Below are 22,406 nucleotides of genomic sequence, written 5' to 3'. Positions count from 1 at the left end.
AATTCATTTCGTAGAGATATCACTTCTCCAGTTATGGTTATCGAGAATAGCTCTACTAGTTTGTCATATATTTCTTTTGATGTTTCAAGTTTGGAGACACAAGGAATGAGAGAGTCCTCGATAGATTCTATTAGAATCCTTTGAGCTCTTATCTCATACTTATTGTACTTGGCTAAGGCTTGAGTTTGTTCCTTAGCAAGAATAGTGATATTCCCTTTTATGTGTCATAGAAGTTCATTCTCCTTGAGAAGTAAATCAATCCTCTTCTTCCATGCAAGAAAGTTATTGGTATCTACCAATTTGTTGCTTTCCTTGCAAAAAGACATCGATGTATATTTAAAAGGGGACATATACTTACTTGATAGATTTTGAGATGTAGTGGACTTGCTTTCTCCTTGAGGACTTGATGGCTTGCCTTCCTTAGATCTTGATGTTCTTCAATTTGATTTTTCCAAGTGGACTTGCTTGATGACTTGTTGCTTGATGTAGGTCCTTCTTTGATTTTCTCTTCTTGTAGGTGCCTTTATGTAAGGCTCTTCTTCTTGCTTTGTAGTCTTCCTTGATGAGTGATGGATGGTAGACCTTCTTGTCCTTGATGTCATAGAGACTTCTTGGCTTGGTGCTTCAATTTTGTAGATGTCATTCCTTGATAAGTGTTCTCGAGATGCCCTTTCCTTAATGTGTCACCTTAGCTCTGATACCATGTTGAAGAATCAAGGGAAATTAGGTGTAGTGTGATTCTTCTTGACTTGAGAACAATTTGTGGAGTCTTTTTACTTTTTCTTGTTAGCTTAATCTTCTTCTTCTTATATTATTAATGCATGTGTGTGTATTTCGTCAAACTGCTACCAAAAACATAAGAACAAGAACACAAGATGTTGGCTTTTTGCCAGGGCCAAAACCTCTCTTCTCTTGAGAGGAAAACCCTTTTGACTCTTTGACTCACCTATAACACTTTAACATGTGCTAGACCTATGTCAATGAGCAAGAAACTCATTGGCATATATTATAAAAATAATATTTCTTTTTCTTGAATAAATACAAATATCAAAAGTACATTTATGAAGATCGAACCTAGTTACATTTCCTTCAACATCTTCTTCACAAACAATACTAATGCACCCCAAGGTGATACACTTGGCCTAATGTATCCCTTGTCAATCATTTCCTTCAAGTACAACTTCAACTCCATTAACTTCGATGTGCTCATCCTGTAAGGTGCCTTTGATGATGGTGTTGCCCCTGGTACGAATTCAATAGAAAAGTCTATTTCCCTATGAGGTGACAATTCTGAAATATCTGCCATAAATACATCCTGAAACTACTACAAAACCGGGTACCTTCTAAAGACATTCACATCCTCAACTTCCTTACCTTTGTCATTAGAAATATCCACTCCAAATAACACACACCCTTTTTTGTGACCGCGCTTTGCTTGCAGAGCTGTCACCATATAATTGATGTTTCCTTCTTTTTACTTGTAAGATTCTCTATTCCCCATTGTCATCCAAGCACTCAATAACTTTGTCATAACATTCCACCTTAGTCCTATGAAGATACAACCAATCCATACCCAAAAGCATACTATATGATTCCAATGCCAATACATTCAAATGTGATGAGGTAGGCATACCATTCAACTCAAACGCACAAGCTCTTACCCAATGATGAACTCTCTTATTTGTACCTGTAGCCAACTACACTAAACAAGATTTTGCATGCACTTCTTTATTCAAACGAAACTTATCCACTAGGTCAGGACTAACATAACTATAATTAGATTCAGAGTCAATAAAAATAGAAACAACTTGGTGAGAAAGCTTACCATCCATCTCGATAATAAACGCCTAGTGATCTACCTTCATGTTCTCCAATGTTGCATAGATTCGTGGAATACTTTATCCAACATCTCCCATTGTTTGCACTTCCTGTGCATTGTAGATTTGCAGTCTACCACCTTGATGTTGTGGACAATCTCTCCTGTGATGCTCTCTTCCACAAGTCCAATACTACAAATGCTTCCAACCATCACCCTTGTTTTGCTGCTCAGACCGAAATCCCTTTCCTTTATCCAATGCATTGAACTTCTTATGTGGGGCTGCATTCTCTTTGTTACCTGTGTCTTGAGGTCTTGTTCGCTTCTTGTCCCATTTTCATTTATTCTTTGCATTACCTTTCTAGTCCATCTTAGTCTCAGATCTGTGCTTTGATTGCTCAAAACAATGCTTTAACTTCCGAATGGCCTCCTCCAATGATCTAGGCTCATCAAACTCAATCACATCCTTGAACGCTACTGGAAACCCACTGACGAATCGTTGGATCTTGGCTTCTCCTCCTTGAGGTAAGTCACATATCTCAAGAAATCCAAAAATCTGTAAGTGTACTCCTCATCGGTCATAGATCCTATCTTCAACTCATAGAATTATTTTTCCCTGTCGTCGTAGTATCTCTCCAATAGATACTTCTTCGTGAATAGTCTCTCGAACTCATTCCAAGTCAAATCCCCTTCATAAATACCTCTGACATTCTTTACATCTTCCCACAATATTTACCTTTAAGATTGAATGTAGTTATTCTGGCCTTCATGTTTTCTGAGTAATCATGCAAATATGAAGAACGTATTCATACCAAGCAGTCATGCTTCTGCATCCTGTGACTTCTTCATTTCCACATTGAATGTAGGTAGTTTTGCTTTGTTGAGCTCATCCGATAAATATCAACTGTCACTCCTCCTATAAGGATGATAACGATGACAATAATAGTGTTTGTCAAAACTAGAACTAGAATATAACTTGTGTCCATCACCTCTCCTATCCAGAGTGTCTAAGAACCTGCCATCTTTGATCGTGTCATCTCTATCTAACCTGTGCCCACTATGACATCTACTACCACATGCTCCATTAGTCCTATCCTCATGTCCATGTCTGATTTTAAAAGGTCCTTGTTTCTGCAAGTCTGACAAGCTCTAAAGAATCATTGTGTTGACCTCTACTTGTTTCTCTTATGCCTCATTGATTTTGTCATTATTTGCCTTGCAACTCCTTGTTTTTGCCTTCAAAATTCTCAATGTGTCTGCTAAGTCAAAAGAATACCCACTACCACGTTGCTCATTTGATCCATAGGGAGAGTCTTGTGAATTGTAGTCTACCATCTTGCTAGTCATCTTTGATGTTTTCTTCTTGCAAGGTATATCATGTCAGCTAAACCAAATCATGAACAAACCAACATACCTCAGTTTAGTTTAAGGGAGGATATCTCATCTGTAATACCAACCAAATTAGCACAATACATATATAAACATAATCATATCAATATTTAATCATCATTTCAACCATTATCCAATCATCAATGCATGACCATACCAACCACATACCATGACCTCATGCATGACAACTATAACCATATCAATGTATGCATAACAATATATAAGCACTAACATGCATAACTGACATACACTCATGACGACCACATCCAACAACGACACCTTCAACTTTCACATGATGACATCACTGCAACTATGACCAACGCTATGCATATGCAACAACTACATAGACCATAAGCATAAGGAACACATATGTAATCGACATGAATGCACGACCAACGCACACCATCGATCCAGTTCAAGGGTGCAATTATAGGTCTAAGTTAGAGAAAAAGGGTTCTAGCTCAGGGATTGGTCACCTAGGGTGTTTGTTCAACCTCTAAGTGATATGTGGTTCCTAAGGAAGGTCAGTAAGTCTCAGTTGTAGGCCCTACTTCTTTAATTGGAAGGTCAGGTCATGTCATAGTGGCAAGTCAGTTCACATCTACCCAAGAGGGCTTGTGAAAGCGGGTAAATGTGGGGTAGCATGTAACAATCATAGAAGATTGTCCCTCAAATAATTCACATACCATAGAAGATAAGTGCCTGAGATAGATCCAAATCTTGTCCTCCACAAAAGAGATACAAACTAGTTGCCAAGTGATGAAGTACATATGCCAATATAGAGTTGTTTGTTCATGCGAAGGGACATGTTCTTTGAGCAAGCTGACTTGTCTTCTGGAGCGCTGACTTGGTCAACTTGGAGACACAAAATCATACTTAAAAATTCAAATTTCTTTCTTTTACTTGTCCAAAAGGGACATGATAAGATGACTTTTTTCTTTTGACTCAAATACATTCTTTTTGACATTTTACAATATTATAAATATGAATACTGAACCAAGTTACAATTTCAACACCACCTCGCTTCACCATGATTGCAAAAAATATGTGCCGACCTAATCATATACATAGAGACATGATCCCTCCAAATTTCGTTACTAACAAGCGCAAGAGCAAACATCTCCCTTGTAGACATGATGTACCCACAAAGATTAACATAATTGACAAGATGAGGGATAATAGGCTTTCAATTATTCTTATATCACCATATCAGTTCACCTGCACGACGTGGGTTTGTCACTCACCTAAACTTTGGATGACCTCCCTGATGCGTACCTAAACTTTGGATGGTCTCCCTAATGCTTGTCGAAGTATCAAGCGTCCATGTTTAATGGTTATGAAATACTTATTTACCAAAAACCCCCTTGTGATAACTTAGATCCGCAATTTGCTAACTGATCAATCTCAAAGTTATTATTATGGAAGACATAAAAAGCCTTAAAGTCATCAAATTAAAAAAACATTTGAATCATAAGAAAAAATATATTTAGTCTATTCTTCTCTTAAGGAAAATCTTTATATATATTTCCTTTTATTATTTTTTTCCATCATTAAAAAAAACCCTTAATACAAACCATAAACTTCTAGTTAATGATTTGATTTGATGCTCTTCCAAGTTCCCATGAAAACAACAGCACCAAAAGCCCTTTATTTATAAACCATTTCATGTACGGAACATCAATGAAAATAAACACCGAAAAAGGAAGAAAGGTGCGGGTCTAAATTTCACTGGAACCATAGATAACTCCCTCTTGCGGTGTATTTATAAAATATTTATGCACCTAAGATAACTGAGAATGAACTCCCAAACAAACACAAAAGGTGGTGGGCCTACGTTTTGAACCGTCAACCACCGCATTGCTAACGTGATGAAAGGAGCCGAGAAGTAAGAGGGGGACATACGGGAGAGGTCATATGAAGGAACGAAAGGAGCAGCCGAGAAGAGGAAGAAGAAACAAGGAGAATACCGAGAAGAAGAATAAGGAGGACGGATATATTTCGTGAGCTATAGATGAATAACATGCTCGAAACAAAGCGTATTCTGTTGATTTGGCTGTAGCTGCAAAGGTAAATGATTGGTTTACTCTACAGAAAAAGAAGAGGAAGAGCCATTGCTGAATTTTGAAGATTTGAGGTTGTGGAATTGGGCGGATCACAATGCCGGTGGCTGCCTCTGCAATTTACTTCTTGAATCTTCGAGGCGACGTTCTCATCAATCGCCTCTATCGCGACGATGTCGGGTACGTAACCTTTTATTTCCCCTCTCTTGATCCATTCGAGACCGTGAACTCTGAATGCTAATTGCCTGCCTTCTGGGTCAAACCTTAGATATAAAAACAAGATTTTAAGAAAATGCGGAGCCCGTCCTTAGGGCTATTACCATTTCGATCCATCATCAGGGTTTCTATAAATTTTAATAATTGGAAAGGATAGATGCACAAAAACAGTGGCAGTGCCCATTATCTCTAGTCGTAATCGGTAGAGTCATAGATCCGAGAAATTCCAACGATAATTAACAGCACATGTCTATGAATTGCTTGTTGTGCGAATACCGCCGAATTATATTTTGAACGGAGCAGATTTTGCTGGAAGGTTCCTGAATCAACAATTTATGTTGCTGTAGGCCTAAATCCTCAAATTTATGCGAAATTTACTGAATGAAAGCCGCTAGCCTTTTCATGATAGTAGAACCGTGTAGTGCGAATCACCGGTTGAAAATGCTTATATAAAAGAATTATATTAGACACTAAAATGAATATTTCTGTCATTTGCAATGGCTTGGATAGAGAGAGTCTGATATGGATCTGGAAAGTGTATTTTACCAGCCAACTTTGTACTGTGAATGGCTAGCAACTTTCACGATTTGGGCAAGTTTAGCTGTCATCTCCTAATTTCGGTTCTTGTCGAAGTGTTTTAATTTTACTTTGTCTATAGTGTTTACTTTATTGCAAGAGAGATTCCAAAATAATTGTGAAAAACCTTGATCAGCAATAACTCGACACTGCTGCAACCATGGCGTTCATAAAGTTTTGCCTTGCTTGTTCACACATTACTTTTGGCCGATACTGCCTTAGAATGAAACCTGATATCTTCTATACAATTCAGAGGTACCGACTGCAGCAACTGATTATCAAACAAAGAAGATGATATGCGTCCATGATTGATTTTTCATGTCAGCATAAAGGTCCCTACAGGGCCTCTACAGGGAGGTTATTCGTACAAGCCACCATGTGCCCAACTAGAATTTGCAGAGTGGCCAGGGCAGAGGCCATTTCTAGCTATTGCCCTTTTAACATAGTCGCGGAGGCACGAGTCTCTAACTCGCACTCACGCAAGTTGAGTAGTTGGCTTCTTGTTTAGGCTGAAATTGCCCCTTACCATGTTGGTCCATGTTCTTCTCCTTAAATATAGTCTTAAACCTTTAATCTCCTAAATCCTCAAATTTATGCAAAATTTATTGAATGGAAGCGGCTAGCCTTTTCATGATAGTAGAACCGTGTAGTGCGAATTACCGTTGAAAATAAATGCTTATAGAAAATAATTATGTTAGACACTAAAGTAAATATTTCTGTCATTTGCAACGGTACGTGGCTTGGATAGAGACAGTCTGATATGGATCTGGAAAGTGTATTTCACCAGCCAATGCTGTACTGCGGATGGCTAGCAACTTTTACAAATTCATTTGCTTCCCCTGATAATGTTGCATTCGCTTATGTCTCTGCTACATCTTTCTCACAGTGGTGGGAGACCCACCCGTAAACCTTTAATCTCACAAAGGCTGCAACATATGTTGCAACAGTGATAGTGCTTCAGCCTTCTATAACTCTTCCCAGCCCTTGATGGTTATCCCAGTTGGTCCACAAAACCCACGTAGTTAGAGCTTCTGTAAGGGTGGAGTGCACATTATGCCATCAAGGGCGACCCCTAGGTTATTATGCCCATCATCAACAAGGTAACCTTCAATGTTAGGGAGGGCGAGCAATCCTGGATAGATCTGTTTATCCGACTCACAGGAGCCAAGGATATTTCAAATTTAGTGGGTGGATAGTCTTAAACCTTTAATCTCCTAAATCCTCCAATTTATCTGAAATTTATTGAATGGAAGCAGCTGGCCTTTCCATGATAGTAGAACCGTGTAGTGTGAATCACTGGTTGAAAATCCTTGTAGAAAAAATTATGTTAGACACTGGAGTAAATATTTCTGTCATTTGCAACAGTACGTGGCTGGATAGAGAGAGTCTGATATGGATCTGGAAAGTGTTTTTTACCAGCCAATGTTGTACTGTGAATGGCTGTCAACTTTTACTAATGCACTTGCCTCCCCTGATAAGTTTTGGTCTTGCGAACATCATAGATGATCGATTATCTTTGTTTAGAAATATGAAGTCTACCCTGAACAGTATAATATGTATTACGGTAAAAGAGAAGGTTATAGAGGGCTAGGCTCTTGGTTTCTACATCAACCTATGGAAGTGGGATATACACAGTTACATAGTTTTGTATGCAGTGTTGGCACAAATCAACCGCAGTGAATTCCTGACCATTTATGACAAAACTACTGAATCAACTTTGCTTGGACTAAACTGTCATGCTTGCCATAAACACTTCGTTGGTAACTCAATTCACTATTAATTAATTCATTGCTTTGCTTGGAATCTATTCTCAATCTGAAATTTGAACGCAGAAAGCATTACACGTGTTGGAATTATCCACTTATAGTCTCATTCATTTTTGTCTGTAAACATTGTCTAGTGTGCGGGTCAATGGTGTACAGTGACTATGAAAGGGTCTGTCTTAAGTGTACTTGTTCTTGATATTGACGTTTATTTAGAAAGAGCTTAGAGGTAAGCTTTGCCTCAATATTAAGATAAAAAAGTAAATCTTGGAAGGAGAGACTTAAATATAGTTATAAGCCTTTTGAAAAATGATTTGGGTGACCGTTCATGGGAATTTTCAGGCCAAATCGTCTGGATTAGTCATTAGAGAAGCCATACAAAATTTGGATTCCATACACTTATGGAAAACAAATAAATTGCTGACCTCCTAACAAATATGGTCATTAATGGAGGTTCAAGACTGCAGAGAATTATGATTTTGGAAGGAATCAAAACAGGAGAATGGCAGGACTAATTGAATAGTTTGTCTGGGACAATTTCTTAAAGTTTCTTAGAAGACTTCTATAATTTCTAACTTTCTATTAGTGATGTTGAGGATTTTAAAAGGTAATATTTTTTCTTGAGTTTCAATTCATTTTAAGAACTGATTTAAAAGACTCTGTTTGATTGCCAATGTCATTGCACCCTCATTGGAACCTCCATCTGATCTCATAATAAATGGGTCACCTAAAGATGAGGTTCTCCTCTGACTCAATCTCCTACAAATGACACAATTGACAAATCCTGTTAGACTGCAGAATGTGATGATCTGTCTCAATCTGGAGCTTGTGCAAGCAAATCTTGAATTGACGAAGAGGAATCCTCAGGCTATGCATTCAATGTCTATATGTATATGTAGGTCTGACAATAAGGCTATCCCTCAGTGGCATGAAGTGCTTGGATTGGAATGCCATCTCAGGCCCAAGGCCATTAGGGGAAGTGGTCCAAGTGACCTGATGTACTGTTGGTGTATATTCTCTCTAATTGCCCTGTTCAATCCTGTATGGAGGGGTGGAGCCGGAGGTGACCAGGGTAATTCAAGGAGTACCAGAAATGGAGGTGATGATCAGTAGCCATGGATTGAAGTAACAAAGAGGCCTTAGAAAAGCAACATCACCTAAACCCAGAGGGGTCCACAGAGGCCATCTCCTTTGTCAAACAAAGAGCCAGGTTGGAGTACCTCTTTCTCCTCGAGGCTGAGTCTCTTGGAGTTTGGATCTTGTGAATGACAGAGATATATTTGAAGATATTCTCAAGGCACAAGGGATGGATGCACCACACTTTCTAAATGATGTCCTGGGGGACTGTTCTGTTCATTTGCACTAATAAATTCACTATTAAAAGCGAGTGTGGAAATCATTAATGTTAGTTCATGACACATGTACCTAAATATATCTCATTACGAGGTGGCAGGAGCCATTCAGCTATTAGTGTAAAATGTGGGAACTTTTCTAAAGCAAATCTTTGTTTCTTTTTTGTACTTTCTTTTAAATTTAAGCTTTCAAGAAGTGCAATGCCGATGCAAGCTCTTATGCTAATGGGTATTGACATGATATGTAGTGGCAATATGGTGGATGCATTCAGAACACATATAATGCAAACAAAGGAGCTTGGGACCTGTCCTGTTAGGCAGATAGGTGGATGTTCTTTCCTTTACATGAGAATCAGCAATGTCTATATTGTGATTGTTGTCAGTAGCAATGCTAATGCAGCCTGTGCCTTAAAGTTTGTGGTTGAGGTATGTATCTTGATTCTCACTTCTGTTAGTTCTATTTTGCAATTACATTATACTTCTAGTTTTGTTTTTTCTTCCCAGGATACAGAGTGTCACTTCTTAAATAAGAAGCAGGTTCTTGCATTTTGTTTATGTTCATATCACGTCACAAGCATTATGTTTTATAAATGCATCATGAATGATGATGGTGGTTTGCATGTAGAAATAACATTACATTGATGGTAACAGACCTGGCAATTTTATTTTTCTTTAAACAATAGTTATATGTAGTACGTGGAAGATGCATATGTTGGTCGACGGATTTGGTCATGTAACCATTGCCCTTGAGGATAAAATCTGTCGTGTCAATAGGTCTCATTTAATTTTTGAGCGCCATTATTATTGGTTTCTTTATGGAGCGTTGTGAATGTGCATGATCTATAAATTTCTAATATAAAGTAACTAGATAGGTTACAAATTCAAGAAGGAGAGAGGGCATCATATGTTAATTGATGAGATTGAAACAAAGTTACAATTGTACAATGGGCCAGGACATGAAACTGACTTCCTGAAAGCTAGCATAACAACATCTATAGAACATGTTAAGGGGAATGTAAACTTGGGTTTTATCTGACAGACATTTTCTATATAGTCTCAAAAATTATATAAGCTCAACATCTAGAGCAAGTGCTGAAGCATCTTAAGTCTAAACCAAAATGTGATTTTGTATCATGGTGTATGTGTTGTACTAATTAGGCAGTTTACCATGCATCAGGCAGTGGCGCTGTTCAAATCCTACTTTGGTGGTGCATTCGATGAAGATGCCATCCGGAATAATTTTGTGCTAATTTACGAGCTTCTTGATGGTATATCTGCAACCCCATTTATTCCTACAGATGCAATGCTTACAGAATCAGTCAGTTTATGTACATGCATTGCTTGTTTTGTACAATCTAGGTTTGATTTCATTGAAAATATACAAGTTCAAGATCTTAACTTTTGATATTTGATTTGCACATTGTTGGGCTTTACTTGCTAAGGTAAGCTGAACTTTAATTCCTTTTGTCAACCCGAGTAGGTACACTTAGAGGCACTTATCTAATGTATATAGATCTAGAAAGATCTATTGTTCTAATGATAGCCTAGTGAAGTGAAATTAACAATGCTCTCTTACAATAGGTGTCTCCCTGTCTTTTCAAACACTTAAGCATTGATTTAGATGAAAACAAATCTGATTGGCTATTTAACAAAATAGAGTATTAATTACTTGTTGAAGATTCTACCATTCCCTTACAAGAACTTTACTCTGTAGAATCCCTTCCAATCCTAATTCATAACAATTCAAAACAATTTCTAAATCTCAACTGGTCAAAGCAATATGAGATAAGTAACTTTGGAAATCAATAATAGTTGATGCTCTTACAAGGTTCATTCATCTAACTATAGATTGAATTCTTCTATTACAAATCTTAATCAATGGAAATTGAACTATGAACTAACTTTAAAATTGAAATCATAAAATAGCAAACATTTTTGTCAACTTCAATTAATATTGGTTGAGACTTCTTACAAAGCTCTTTCACAACAAATACAAATCTCTTCAATTAACAATTTTTCAATTGCATGAACTTGTAACACATAAATTAAATAACAAATTCTAAATATCAAATCTATATATGCGATTTATAAAGAAAACTTAAGAAGGAGTGTACCAGCGCCGTAGTGGGGGCCCTTCCACACTTTGCCAGCACATTGTAGGCTAACTCAAATGAAGAAAATTATTGGATCTGAAAGCATAAGATAAACTCAATACTGTAGCTCTGTATTTAAGTCTGAGAATCAAAAGTACATCAACTGCGTTTCTAAGTTTTTCATATGCATATCAAGACTAACTAAACACAGTTCTCCCTTTGAGTTATTTATCATAAATCTCCATAACAAAAAGAAGCTATTCATACTCATTATCCTAATAAGATCCTATTAATTACATCAAAGGAGGTCGAATTGGATCAGATCCTCCATTTAGGCAAAAATCTCAAAAAATAGGAAATTCTGTTCACAAAATCTGGAAATTCTGCTAAAGTAGCTGGGTTTGACCAATGTTGACCGTCCACCTATATTTTTCAAATCCTGAAGTGGATAGGCAATCCACCATATTTGTACATTTAGGTTCATGCCCACAATCTTCGAATTTGCCATCCTGTTATGCAACATGTCAAACCATGGAGTGATTACAGGAAGTTACAATATTTTGTAATTTCTGAAAAATTTCAATTTTAACACAAGAAGTTCAAAAATTAATTTCAAGAGAAAAATAATGACAATGACATTATACCATTCAGTTTCTAAACGTTATGGAGGAAATATAAAGGTTAAATGGTAAGAAATGATGAGCAAAAGAGGACTTTTAAGTGAAATGGTCAGTCATAAATTGATACCAACACACATATACCATATCAATTGAAAAATTCCCATAAGTGTTATTTTTATTGCTATGCTGATAAATTAGAAGCTATGTTGCAGGAAACACGACCACCCTAGGTACCAGCTGCATTTCGGTATGGAAACCATGAAACATGTTTTATGTTTTTGTAACACGTTTCAGTCAGGCTGAAACTTGTTTCAGCTGTGTTTTAGTGTCTGTACATCATGTATCAGTCTGTACAACACATTTTTAAAAGCGATTTTGGGTTTGGTACCCACAAATGATTTTTAATGATTAAAAAATAATTTTCTAGTAGTTAAGTTTTAATAATATTTTAATGAGACCTCTTGAAGCCTTTAAAAAAATTCGTAAAAAGAGGATGTCACTTTTATTTTTCCTGACACTGTTTGAGCAAAGGGAATTGAGCGAGGACAATTTCAGGAAGCGGGATTTGAGCAAGGGCGACTGAGCAAGAGATAAGATATTAATGATCAACAAATGACCCCAAAAGTAGGTCAATTGGACTGTTGAGTACAGTGATGTCAATACAAAGATGATATTTAGAATATTAGGCTGCTACAGCCATCCTTTTTGCCATTTTGGGCAGCTATAGCCATAGTTTTTGGCTGTTTTGTGGTGTTTTTAGGCAGCTTTACCAACAAAAAAACATTTAATGTCAAGAAGCAAACATCTTTGAATTATTTAGTGTTTCCTAAGAGTTTATTTCTACGGGCTTTCTAAGAAAATAATGAACTTTGGTATTTTCTTTTTCATTTTATTTATTGCAATTTTTTTTGGTAGCAATAATGGCTTCCAATCAAGGTACTTCTATTGCAGTGTTCTAAGAGGGTGTTGATGCTTTCCCAAAGATAATTGACCCACAGTAAAGGAGGAAGTATGAGATTGAGCAGGAAGAGGTTGATGGGCTAAAAAAAGCATGAACAACTTGCCAATGCTACTCCTTAGGCTTCAAACATTGACCCAAGGAATTGTGCATGAAGCAAGGAATAGGAGAGTGGCTTAGCAAGAACAACTGACATCAAAAAGTGCTAGAAGCCCATCAATTCAAGAGAGTAGAATAGGTAAAATGATGAATGCCCAAAGTAGAGAAGAAGTTGCATCAAGAATGGCAAGGCCCATTTATGCTTGTAGTATTCCTTTTAACAAGGTTCAATCTCCTTCTTGGCAAGACACGATGAGGGCATTTAACACAACTTCCTAAGTGTTCAAGGGCCTAACTATGAAAATGTTTGCTTTGAACTACTCGAAAATGAGGAGCTTTCTGAAGATATCTCAACACGTATTCGTTTTTCATGGACAAGCTATGGGGTTACCATTGTCTTGGATGGATGGATAGATATTGAGCACATGCCATTGATTGATGTCACTATTACTTCACCAAAAGGAGCAATGCTTTTGAAGCTAGAAGATTGTTTAGGGGAGGTAAAGGATGCTCAATTCATTGTTGATATTTTAATCCAAATTATTGGGCAAATATGGCCTTCTAAGGTGGTGCAAGTTATCACAGATAATGCATTGGTTTGCAAAGTTGCATGTTCGATTGTTGAGAATAGATGTGATCACATTTTTTGGATTCCTTGCATTGTCCATAATTTAAATTTTATCTTAGAAGAGATTGACACTAAAGTTCCATGGTTCAAGGAACTAACAAGGCAAGGAAGGGAGAACCAAATTCATCAACAACCACAACTAGCCTCAAGAAATATATTGAGAATACTAGAAATTAGAGTTGTTGAATGTTGTTGAGACAAGATATGTCTCAAACTTCAACATGCTAGGCCTCCTTATTGAGGTAAAGCAACCATTTTTCTATGGCGGTGAGACAACTTTGGGCTAAGTGGAGACATGTAGATTCAGGGCGGGGAGCTATGATGCACATATTGTGTCTCGACGAGGAGTGGTGGAGCAAGATAAATTTCTTGCTTAATTTCACATCCCTTACATTTGAGCTTGTTCGAAGTGCCAACATAAACAAGCCTTTCTTGGGAGAAGTTTACAATGGTATGGATACCATGGTTGAGAAAACTATGGAAATTGTTGCATAGGAATCGACTCAGCTTTTATTTGTTGTTGCTCCTTTTGTTGATATAGTGAAGAAAATCGTTGTTGAGAGGTGGAACTAGTCTCCATTGCATACTTTAGCACATTTCATAAACCCAAGATTTTATGATGAAGACCTTATTGCTCAAAGCAATGGGAAGAAGAAGGCACCACATAAGGACTGGGAAAGTGGCAAATGGAGTGAAAAGATCCCTTATGAGAATATTTCCAGCCCTTCCACATAGGAAGGTGAAGGAAGAATTTTCTAGTTATGTTGTTGGTTTGGATGAATGTTCAAATATATCAACCTTGGATGAGAGGAGCACCATGAGTGTAGTTAGATGGTGGATTTGTGATGGAGAAAATGGTGTGCATTTGGAAAGCCTTTCCATTTGTATTCTTTCACAAGTGGCAAGCTCTTCTCCAATAGAAAGAAATTGGAGCACGATCCATAATATAGTAGTGGCTGTTCTATAGAATGTGATGTTAATTGAAATTGCATTGACTTGGACATCTCTCTTAGTGTGCTAAACCTTTAGGAACCTAGAAGTGGAATTGCAAATACTTTTACCAATCCACATTCCTTTGTTGAACATGCATTTTCTTCTATTTTCCATGATGAATATGAAGATGAGGATGATGTATTATTCTTTAGGCTTTACCAACTTAGTTGAAGCTCATGTTTTATTTCTATGTTAACTATTCATGGTTCATACATGCACCATTGTGGCCTCAAGGCTCATATATAAAGGCTAATTTTGGATATATAATCTCTTTTATAAATAATAAACCCTGTCTTTAGAGTGTATTGCTTGCATTATGTATCGCTGTCCAATGTCTTTTCTGTTTTTCATTTAAATGTTCTTGGGTCTTGGCACTTGCTCATTTATTTATGATTCTATATTCTAAATCATAATGTTAAAAGTTAAATGCTTTCTTTCAAAGATTCAATATGTGTGTGTGTGTGTATCACCTTTCCCTATTTCCTAATTTTTAAGGAGTCACATTTCCAGTGTTTCCATTTCAAATATGTGTTTTTGTTTCCCCATATCATGCAACTTAGGTTCAAGTAGATTTAGCTTCTTATACAATATGATTTTTGGATTAATGTTTTTGTAGATGTTGCATACTTTATCTATCATTTAATAGGTGATTAGTAGATTTTTGATTCCTAGCTTAAGGTTTTGTTTACAATTGTATAGCTAAAGTCTTCCAATTTGTGTATGGAGAGGGTTGTTGCTTGTGAGAGGGCATTGCTATTGGAGGATTTTAGTGGGTGTGATGCTAAAGAATCTCCAGAGGGTGGAGTGATTATTCTTGGGATAGACATTGGATGTGTGGGGTTTATGGGGTGAGATGCCCAAGAAACTCCAATGATTGGAGTGCTGGTTATGCCTAAGAGAGGTGTTTTGCACTTGTAATAGTTGCTTATTTGTTTCTTTGAGTTGTGTTCAAGTCGTTGTTGCAATGATGGTGAATGCATTCAATCCCAATGAGTGTGACCCACTAGAGAGAAACTCTAACTTCACTCCTTGGAAGTGAAGGCTTCAAATGTAATTGGAGGAGGTTGATATGTGGAATGTTGTCAAGGGGAAGGCGTTAGTTCCCATGAATCCTTAATTGCTCGTTGAACATAACAAGAAGATTGCTAAGGTGAAGAGGATCATTTTGGATGTTGTGAAGGACCACTCAATTCCTCATGTCATGGGTAAATCGACACGAGATGTACAAAGCATTGTTCTTTCTGTATTAGGGTGTCTATGTCTCTCATAATATGCTTGTAAGGAACAAGCTCACTGGTACATGCATGAGTGACACAAGTAGGGTGGCTAATTAGTTCATGAAGATCACCGAGCTTAGAGAGCCACTCTTTGCTATAAAAGAGAAGATTGGGAGAGGAGTTAATGTCCATAGCAATAAACAAGTTCTCAACATCTTTGGAAGCCTTTATGTAGGGTGTCTATGCTTGTGAAAAGATGCCCACCTTTGAGAAGCCTCAGGATGATTTCATCCAAAAGAAGACAAGGCAATAGACAATTGCATCTAGATTGGAGGAAATCCAAAACCTAGTCCTCATTGGAAAGGTGAGGAGAAGAGGTAAGAGAGGATGATCTGAGAGGAGTCAGAAGAGGAAGACAAAAGAATTTGATCCTTCAAATTAGGGAAAGAAATATATTTGTCATATGAGATGGGCCACTACGCATCTCCATTTTTTGAGAAGAAGAATTCCAAGCAACAATAAATGCAGTTTGCAAGGAGTGCAAAAGCTTTAGTCCGAGTAAATGAGTTAGCATCCAAGCTTTAGATAACTTTCTCCACATTGTGCTTTTATACTAATACCATTTGTGTTATAGGGTGGTATGTGGACAATGGAGCATCTAGTGTCTAGACACATGGACTTTAACAAGGAGGATTTTTGCAAACTATAAGAATGCAAGGATGACATAGAGGTGGAGTAGGGTGTTGATGCCCCATATCGTGTTATTGGAATGGGGCCTGTCCTTTTGCATACCTTTAGGTGATGTTCTTGAGTTGTATGATATTATGATGTCTTGCATGTTCTCAACTTCAATAAGAATCTTATTTCATGTACTTGCACGTTCTCAACTTCAATAAGAATCTTATTTCATGTACTTGCATGATAGATCTAAATTGTGTGTTTGAGTTTGATGATCAACAAATCATCATTAGAGGTCACAATCATGATCTTGGTTGTGAGTTTTAGCTACAGGAGTGGCCTTTATACTGTGCTAGTATATTTGATGAAACATTGTGCTTTAGTGTATGGCAATGACAAATTGTGTAAGATGTGGCACAAGTAGTTTGGCTTATGCGCTTATGCTCTATATTCCAACACAATAGAAGACAATGGTGAGTAGAGTTGTTAAATTTGATGAGGATACATCGTTCTCTTAATCTCAAGTGCCCCTCTGTAGAGGTTGATGGAGAAAAGCTTGGCTGTCCGAAAAGTTGATTAAAAGAAGAAAAAAATCTAGTTCATATAAGCAAGGTTCCGATGAAGGAATAGGGGCCTCTTTACAATCTAGTTTAGTAGAGAAGCTAGGATGGCTTACACAAACTTTGCTGGAAGCACAAGAACAAGTGGGATCACCAAAAGCTTCTTTCCAGGTGAGTCATTCCCCTAAGAAATCTTCTACTTATGTTGCATTGATGCCTTCTCTCATTGATATAGAGCCTTCTAGGTTTGAGGAGACAAATTTAGAGTAGGTATATTGGGATGCCATTACTAAGGAGTAAAACTCAATTATGAAGAATGATGTATGGGAGATTGCTCCCAGGTTGAGTGGGGAAATCTATGATAGATTCTAGGTGGTTTTTCAACATCAAAGCCATACAACACTATCAAGAGATGCGAGCCCCAACGAGCCACAAAGAATGAGTGCTAGCCACAAAGAAACTAATGCGAGGCACATAGAATGAAAGCGAACCACAAAGATACAATGCGAGCCACATAGACGAGCCACAAAGAATAAGTGAGAGCCATAGAAAAATAACAATATGAGCCACGGAGAGTAAGTGTGATCTACATATATACAGTGCGAGCTATAGAGACGAGCCACAGAGAATAAGTGCAAGCCATAGAAAAATAACAATACGAGCCACAAAGAGTAAATGAGATCCATAGATATACAATGCGAGCTACAGAGATGAGCGACAAAGAATAAGTGCAAGCCATAGAAAATAAGATGCGAGCCACATAAATCATATGCGAGGCACATAAATCATATGCGAACCAAGAGAATAGAAGCAAGCAACATAAATCATATGTGAGCCATAGAGAATAGAAGCGAACCACTGAGATTAGATGTGAGCCACAATAGAAATGAGCCATTTCAGATTGAGTTGATAGTCTTTCCATTCGATGTGTCTTGAATGAGCTCCAATGGACCCTTATTTATACTAATTGATGGGGTGCCTTTTGGTGCCAATGAGGCTCTTCATTTGTGAGGCTGACTTTGAGGAAAGCCTCTTTCAATTTCTTCTTGAAATATATATTCCAAATAATTGCTTGCCCAAATTTATTATCCAATAATAATGAGAGAGTGCCATGTCGATTACATCCAGGTGTGCCATGAACACATTAAAATAATATTTTTCCTTTAACCAATATAAATTCTCTTTGGGGCAAGATGGGCTTTCCTTGGGGTAGTTGGGTTCTTATGGGGAAATTCGTCCCATAGCTTCCCCAATTTTCAACATTAGAGAGTGTCACTCTGGTGTGATGATTGTTAAGGGGTGTGTTTGCCGCTTTGGGCTTTACAACTATACACCCTTTTAAAAATAAGGACTTAATTTTCAAAGGTCAGATACAAAATGATGGGCCTTTTAAAAAGTCCTTGTTGACTCAAATGACCTAGTAAAACCAAGCATAATAAATCCTAATGGATTCCTAAAATATTAAAACACCTTTTTAATATTTACATAAACAAGAACGAATTTAGAGGAAAAATGGTACTTTTCTAAAAATATGTTCTGCCTTTTTATAAAGACAGAATGACTTTATAAAAATTGCCTTTTAAAGGGGAAATATTTTTGTCTTTTCAATCTTTAGGAAATGCCCTTATACTTTAAAAGAAGTATACCAAGTGATATTCTTGTTTAGATACATTAAAATTGTAATGTATAAACTGCGACGTTTTTATCCTATGTTGGTGGTGACAACATCGTATATACTTCAAAATTCTTAGTCCTTCATCGTTCAACCTGTCACAGCGTCTGGTGCGGGATCATATCTCCAGAGTTTGTCATCTGTTTATATGATGGCAATGTGAATAAAAAATTCGAATCCATTGTTGTTTATTTATCAAGTCATCCTTGGCAATGGGTATGTCATTACCTCAAGCTAGGATGTGAATGGCATTGGGGAAGGATGCTCATTTTATTTTAATTTTCTATGTTTTAATTCATACTTAGACATGCATGGCTTAATCTTTAAGACAGGCATATGACTACTGCCAGGATCAACCATGTATATCTAAAAAATGCATCCGTTCCAAAGAGTCGGGTCTTGGTGCACGTCATGATTTTGTCTCTGGCTCACTGTGTTCACCAAGTCAAACACTCTGGGTTCAAAAACACATGTTACACTGGTACTCGCTATGCAGGAACTTGACTTGCTGATGATGAGTTTTTGAATGCTGTGTTGATTTGTCGCATTTTAGGCACTGGGTTGGGTATGACTCATGTGTTTAAGTCGCACTCAACAAACCATGCTACCATTGTTTCCACTAATGGGTTCATTACCAGCAATGTGATAAAAAATGGATTCAATAGAAAGAATCTACTGCATAAAATGGAATTAGCCTGCTAACTTTGAGATTGGCTTAGAAGCCCATATATCTGCCAGCAACATCATGACACTAGCTTGGATAGACAGGCCAGTTCTCAATTTTCTCGGAAATGGTCTGCAGCGATTTGAAGTAGCCCCAAAAGACCCAGAACACCATTTTAACTTTTACAATGGCATAGGCATCAAGAGGCCTAGATATACCCTTCAATATTGAAAATTCACTTTTGAGTAGCGGAGCACTGGAATCAACTCAAAGAAGCCCATAGAACATATGTACATCTTGTAGTGTATATGCATGGCCTGCATTTCCCTATTTTGGTACCTAAAAATATCAATTGAGGCTGCAAATGCATATTTGGCTTTTAGAATCTGCCGGTTAGCCTCTAAGAATGGGATAACAGCCTGCAACTGTAAATATGGCACTTAAAATATGGAGGTTGGTCTTTAAGAATGTGAAACCAGAATGTAATTATGATGCTGGACTGCTAAAACGCAAAGGTACCCTATGCTATCAGTTATGCTGAGAGCAGACTGCACCTGCACTTCTGTGCTGACAAATCCTGAGGTTGTCCTGCACTCTCTGTTTCTGTTCGCACAAGACAGGCGATACTTGCCATTCCGTCCTATAAAAGTTTGACACTAACCTTCAAATATCAATTCCAGTCCGTGAAATTGCAAAACTACAGTGAGCAAATATTGCAGTTAATGAGGCCATCCTTCCAATGTTTTACAAAACGCCCGAGTCAACCCGGAAACGGCCGGGTCAATCCGGGTCAATCCAAAAAAATGCAACCCGGCCCTATGACTCGGCTCGGTGACCGGGTCAGCAATGACCCGGCCGAGTCAGCCAATGACTCGGCCGGGTCATTGCTGACCCGGTCAACCCGGCCGGGTCACGTAAAAAAACGGCCGTACCGTTTATAAATCCGTGGGCAGCGTTTTAACTTGGAAAATTATAACTTTTTGCTGATTTTTTGCTGATTTGGTTAGGGTTTGTGGACTTGAAAAGGTTTATGTGATTAGTTAAATGCATTTGGGGTCCATTTCCCCCTCCCAAACTCTATTTAAGACAGCCAAATGCTCTCATTTCACTCACAGCAGTCTTATGCATTTGAGTGAGAGTCTTCTTTGAGAGTTAGTGAGCATTTCTTGAGCTTGTTTTGGAGCAGCAGTGAGGAGTCTTGGAGGAGCATTGTAGCTGGAGTGAGGAGCTTCTTGGGCAGCCATTTGGAGCAGCATTGAGGAGCTGATTTTTGGAGCAAGTTTGAGGAGGCAGTTTGTGCCTGGAGGTATTTTTTTCCACCTCTATAAATCTGTTTTTACTTATTAAATTTTAGGTGCATATAAAGATAGCTTAGAGAGTGTTTTTAGTCAAATAAATGAACATTGAATCAATTTTTATTTTTTTTTTTCATTTTCAGATTGTTTTCCTAGTCAAAAAATGGCACCTAGAGCAAAAGATGCTGCTTGGGCATATTTTGAAATGGTTGATAATGAGATGTGTTGCAAGTTTTGCCATAGGAAAATTAAGTCAGGTCCTGGGGGGATTCATAGGCTGAAACAACACTTGGCAGGGATTAGAGGCAATATTACTGCATGTCAATCTAAGGAAATTGGGGAGATTAGAAAGACTTTGTTGGAAAGCTTTGAAAAATTTCAAGAACAAAAGACTAGGCAAAAAGAGATACAGGATGAAATTGGGAGAAAGAGGGAGATACAAAGAATGATGGCTGCCAACCCCCACTATGAGTTTGAGGGTTCTTCCTCTATCCCTCAAACTGATGCATCAAACCCTTTCCGTTATGTTCCTCCCTCTTATGCTTCTGGTCAAGATAAGGGAAAGGGTAGAATGAAGGGTGATGGGACTATCAAAAGTTTTTTCACTCACTCAGCCTCCTCTCCATCAGATGCACATGGTCCTGAAGTTAGTAAAGGTCTTTCTCAGCCCACTTTAGATGACCATTGGAAGAAAGAATTGAGGGAGACTGCTTGTGACTACATAGCTAGATGGTGGTATGATGCTGATATCCCCTTTAATGCTGCTCGTTCACCATATTATGAGCCTATGTTAGAGGCCATACATGCTGCTGGAAAAGGCTTCAAAGGCCCTACTATGCAAGAGCTAAGGGGGGTTCGTTTGCAGAAAGAAATTTCATCAATTAATGAGTATTTGCAAGATTTCAAGGAATCATGGGCAAGAACAGGGTGTACCATCATGTCAGATGGATGGACTGATCAAAGAAACCGTACCATCATAAACTTTCTTGCCTTCTGCCCACAGGGAACCATGTTTTTAAAATCAGTTGATGCATCTGATAAGGTAAAAGATGGCCAATTGTTGTTTCAGCTATTGGATGAGGTTATTCAGGAAGTGGGGGTGGCTAATGTTGTTCAAATCATCACAGACAATGCCTCTAACTATGTTCTTGCTGGTAGACTGTTAGAGGAAAAACACAAGACCATCTTTTGGACCCCATGCGCTGCACATTGCATAGACCTCATGCTTGAGGATATTGGGAAATTAGATTGGGTCAGAAACACTGTAGATAATGCCAAAAGCATAACCAAATTTATCTACAATCATACACTGGTTTTGAGTCTCATGAGGAAACACACTGGAGGCAAGGATATTATTAGGCCTGCCATCACTAGATTTGCTACACATTTTTTGACATTGCAATCTATGCTTTCCCAACATAGAAACTTGCAAAAGATGTTTTCCAGTGATGATTGGAATAATAGCAGTTGGTCTAACAAACCAGAAGGCAGAGAATTGAGAAGGAAAGTCCATGATGAAACTTTTTGGAGAAAGGCAACAGAGATTGTGAAGGTTGCTGAGCCACTAGTTAAGGTGTTGCGGTTGGTGGATGGGGAAAGGTTGGCTATGGGCTTCATTTATGAGGCTATGGATCAAGCAAAGGAGCAAATAAAGGCAGCATACAAGGATAGAGTGGCAAAGTATGGGCCCATTTGGGCAATCATTGATGAAAGATGGAACAATCAACTCCATCGCCCTATACATGCAGCTGGGTATT

At 37.8% G+C, this 22,406-nt stretch overlaps 1 protein-coding gene across 2 annotated transcripts in view; it reads left to right on the top strand.

The window, feature by feature from the left end:
• Positions 1-5,040: 5,040 nt before the first annotated feature.
• LOC149180395 (AP-2 complex subunit mu) overlaps positions 5,041-22,406 on the top strand; it is a 136,314-nt gene continuing 118,948 nt past the window's right edge. Inside the window, exons 1-3 of one of the 2 annotated variants that reach the window (XR_016256924.1) lie at positions 5,041-5,445; positions 9,421-9,598; positions 10,350-10,440. Coding sequence is in view for 1 of the 2 variants with exons in the window: in XM_089416096.1 (XP_089272222.1) it covers positions 5,363-5,445; positions 9,421-9,598; positions 10,350-10,440 (352 nt within the window). In the remaining variant the exon portion in view is untranslated. The remainder of the gene's footprint in view (positions 5,446-9,420; positions 9,599-10,349; positions 10,441-22,406) is intronic. The other variant, XM_089416096.1, reaches the window with a different exon arrangement.

The sequence above is a fragment of the Pinus tabuliformis genome, chromosome 3_2 (genome assembly GCF_031772625.1).
Source record: "Pinus tabuliformis cultivar Carrire ecotype Pingquan chromosome 3_2, CPIR1, whole genome shotgun sequence".
Taxonomy (NCBI): Eukaryota; Viridiplantae; Streptophyta; class Pinopsida; order Pinales; family Pinaceae; genus Pinus; species Pinus tabuliformis.
This window is presented reverse-complemented; position numbering and strand designations above follow the sequence as displayed.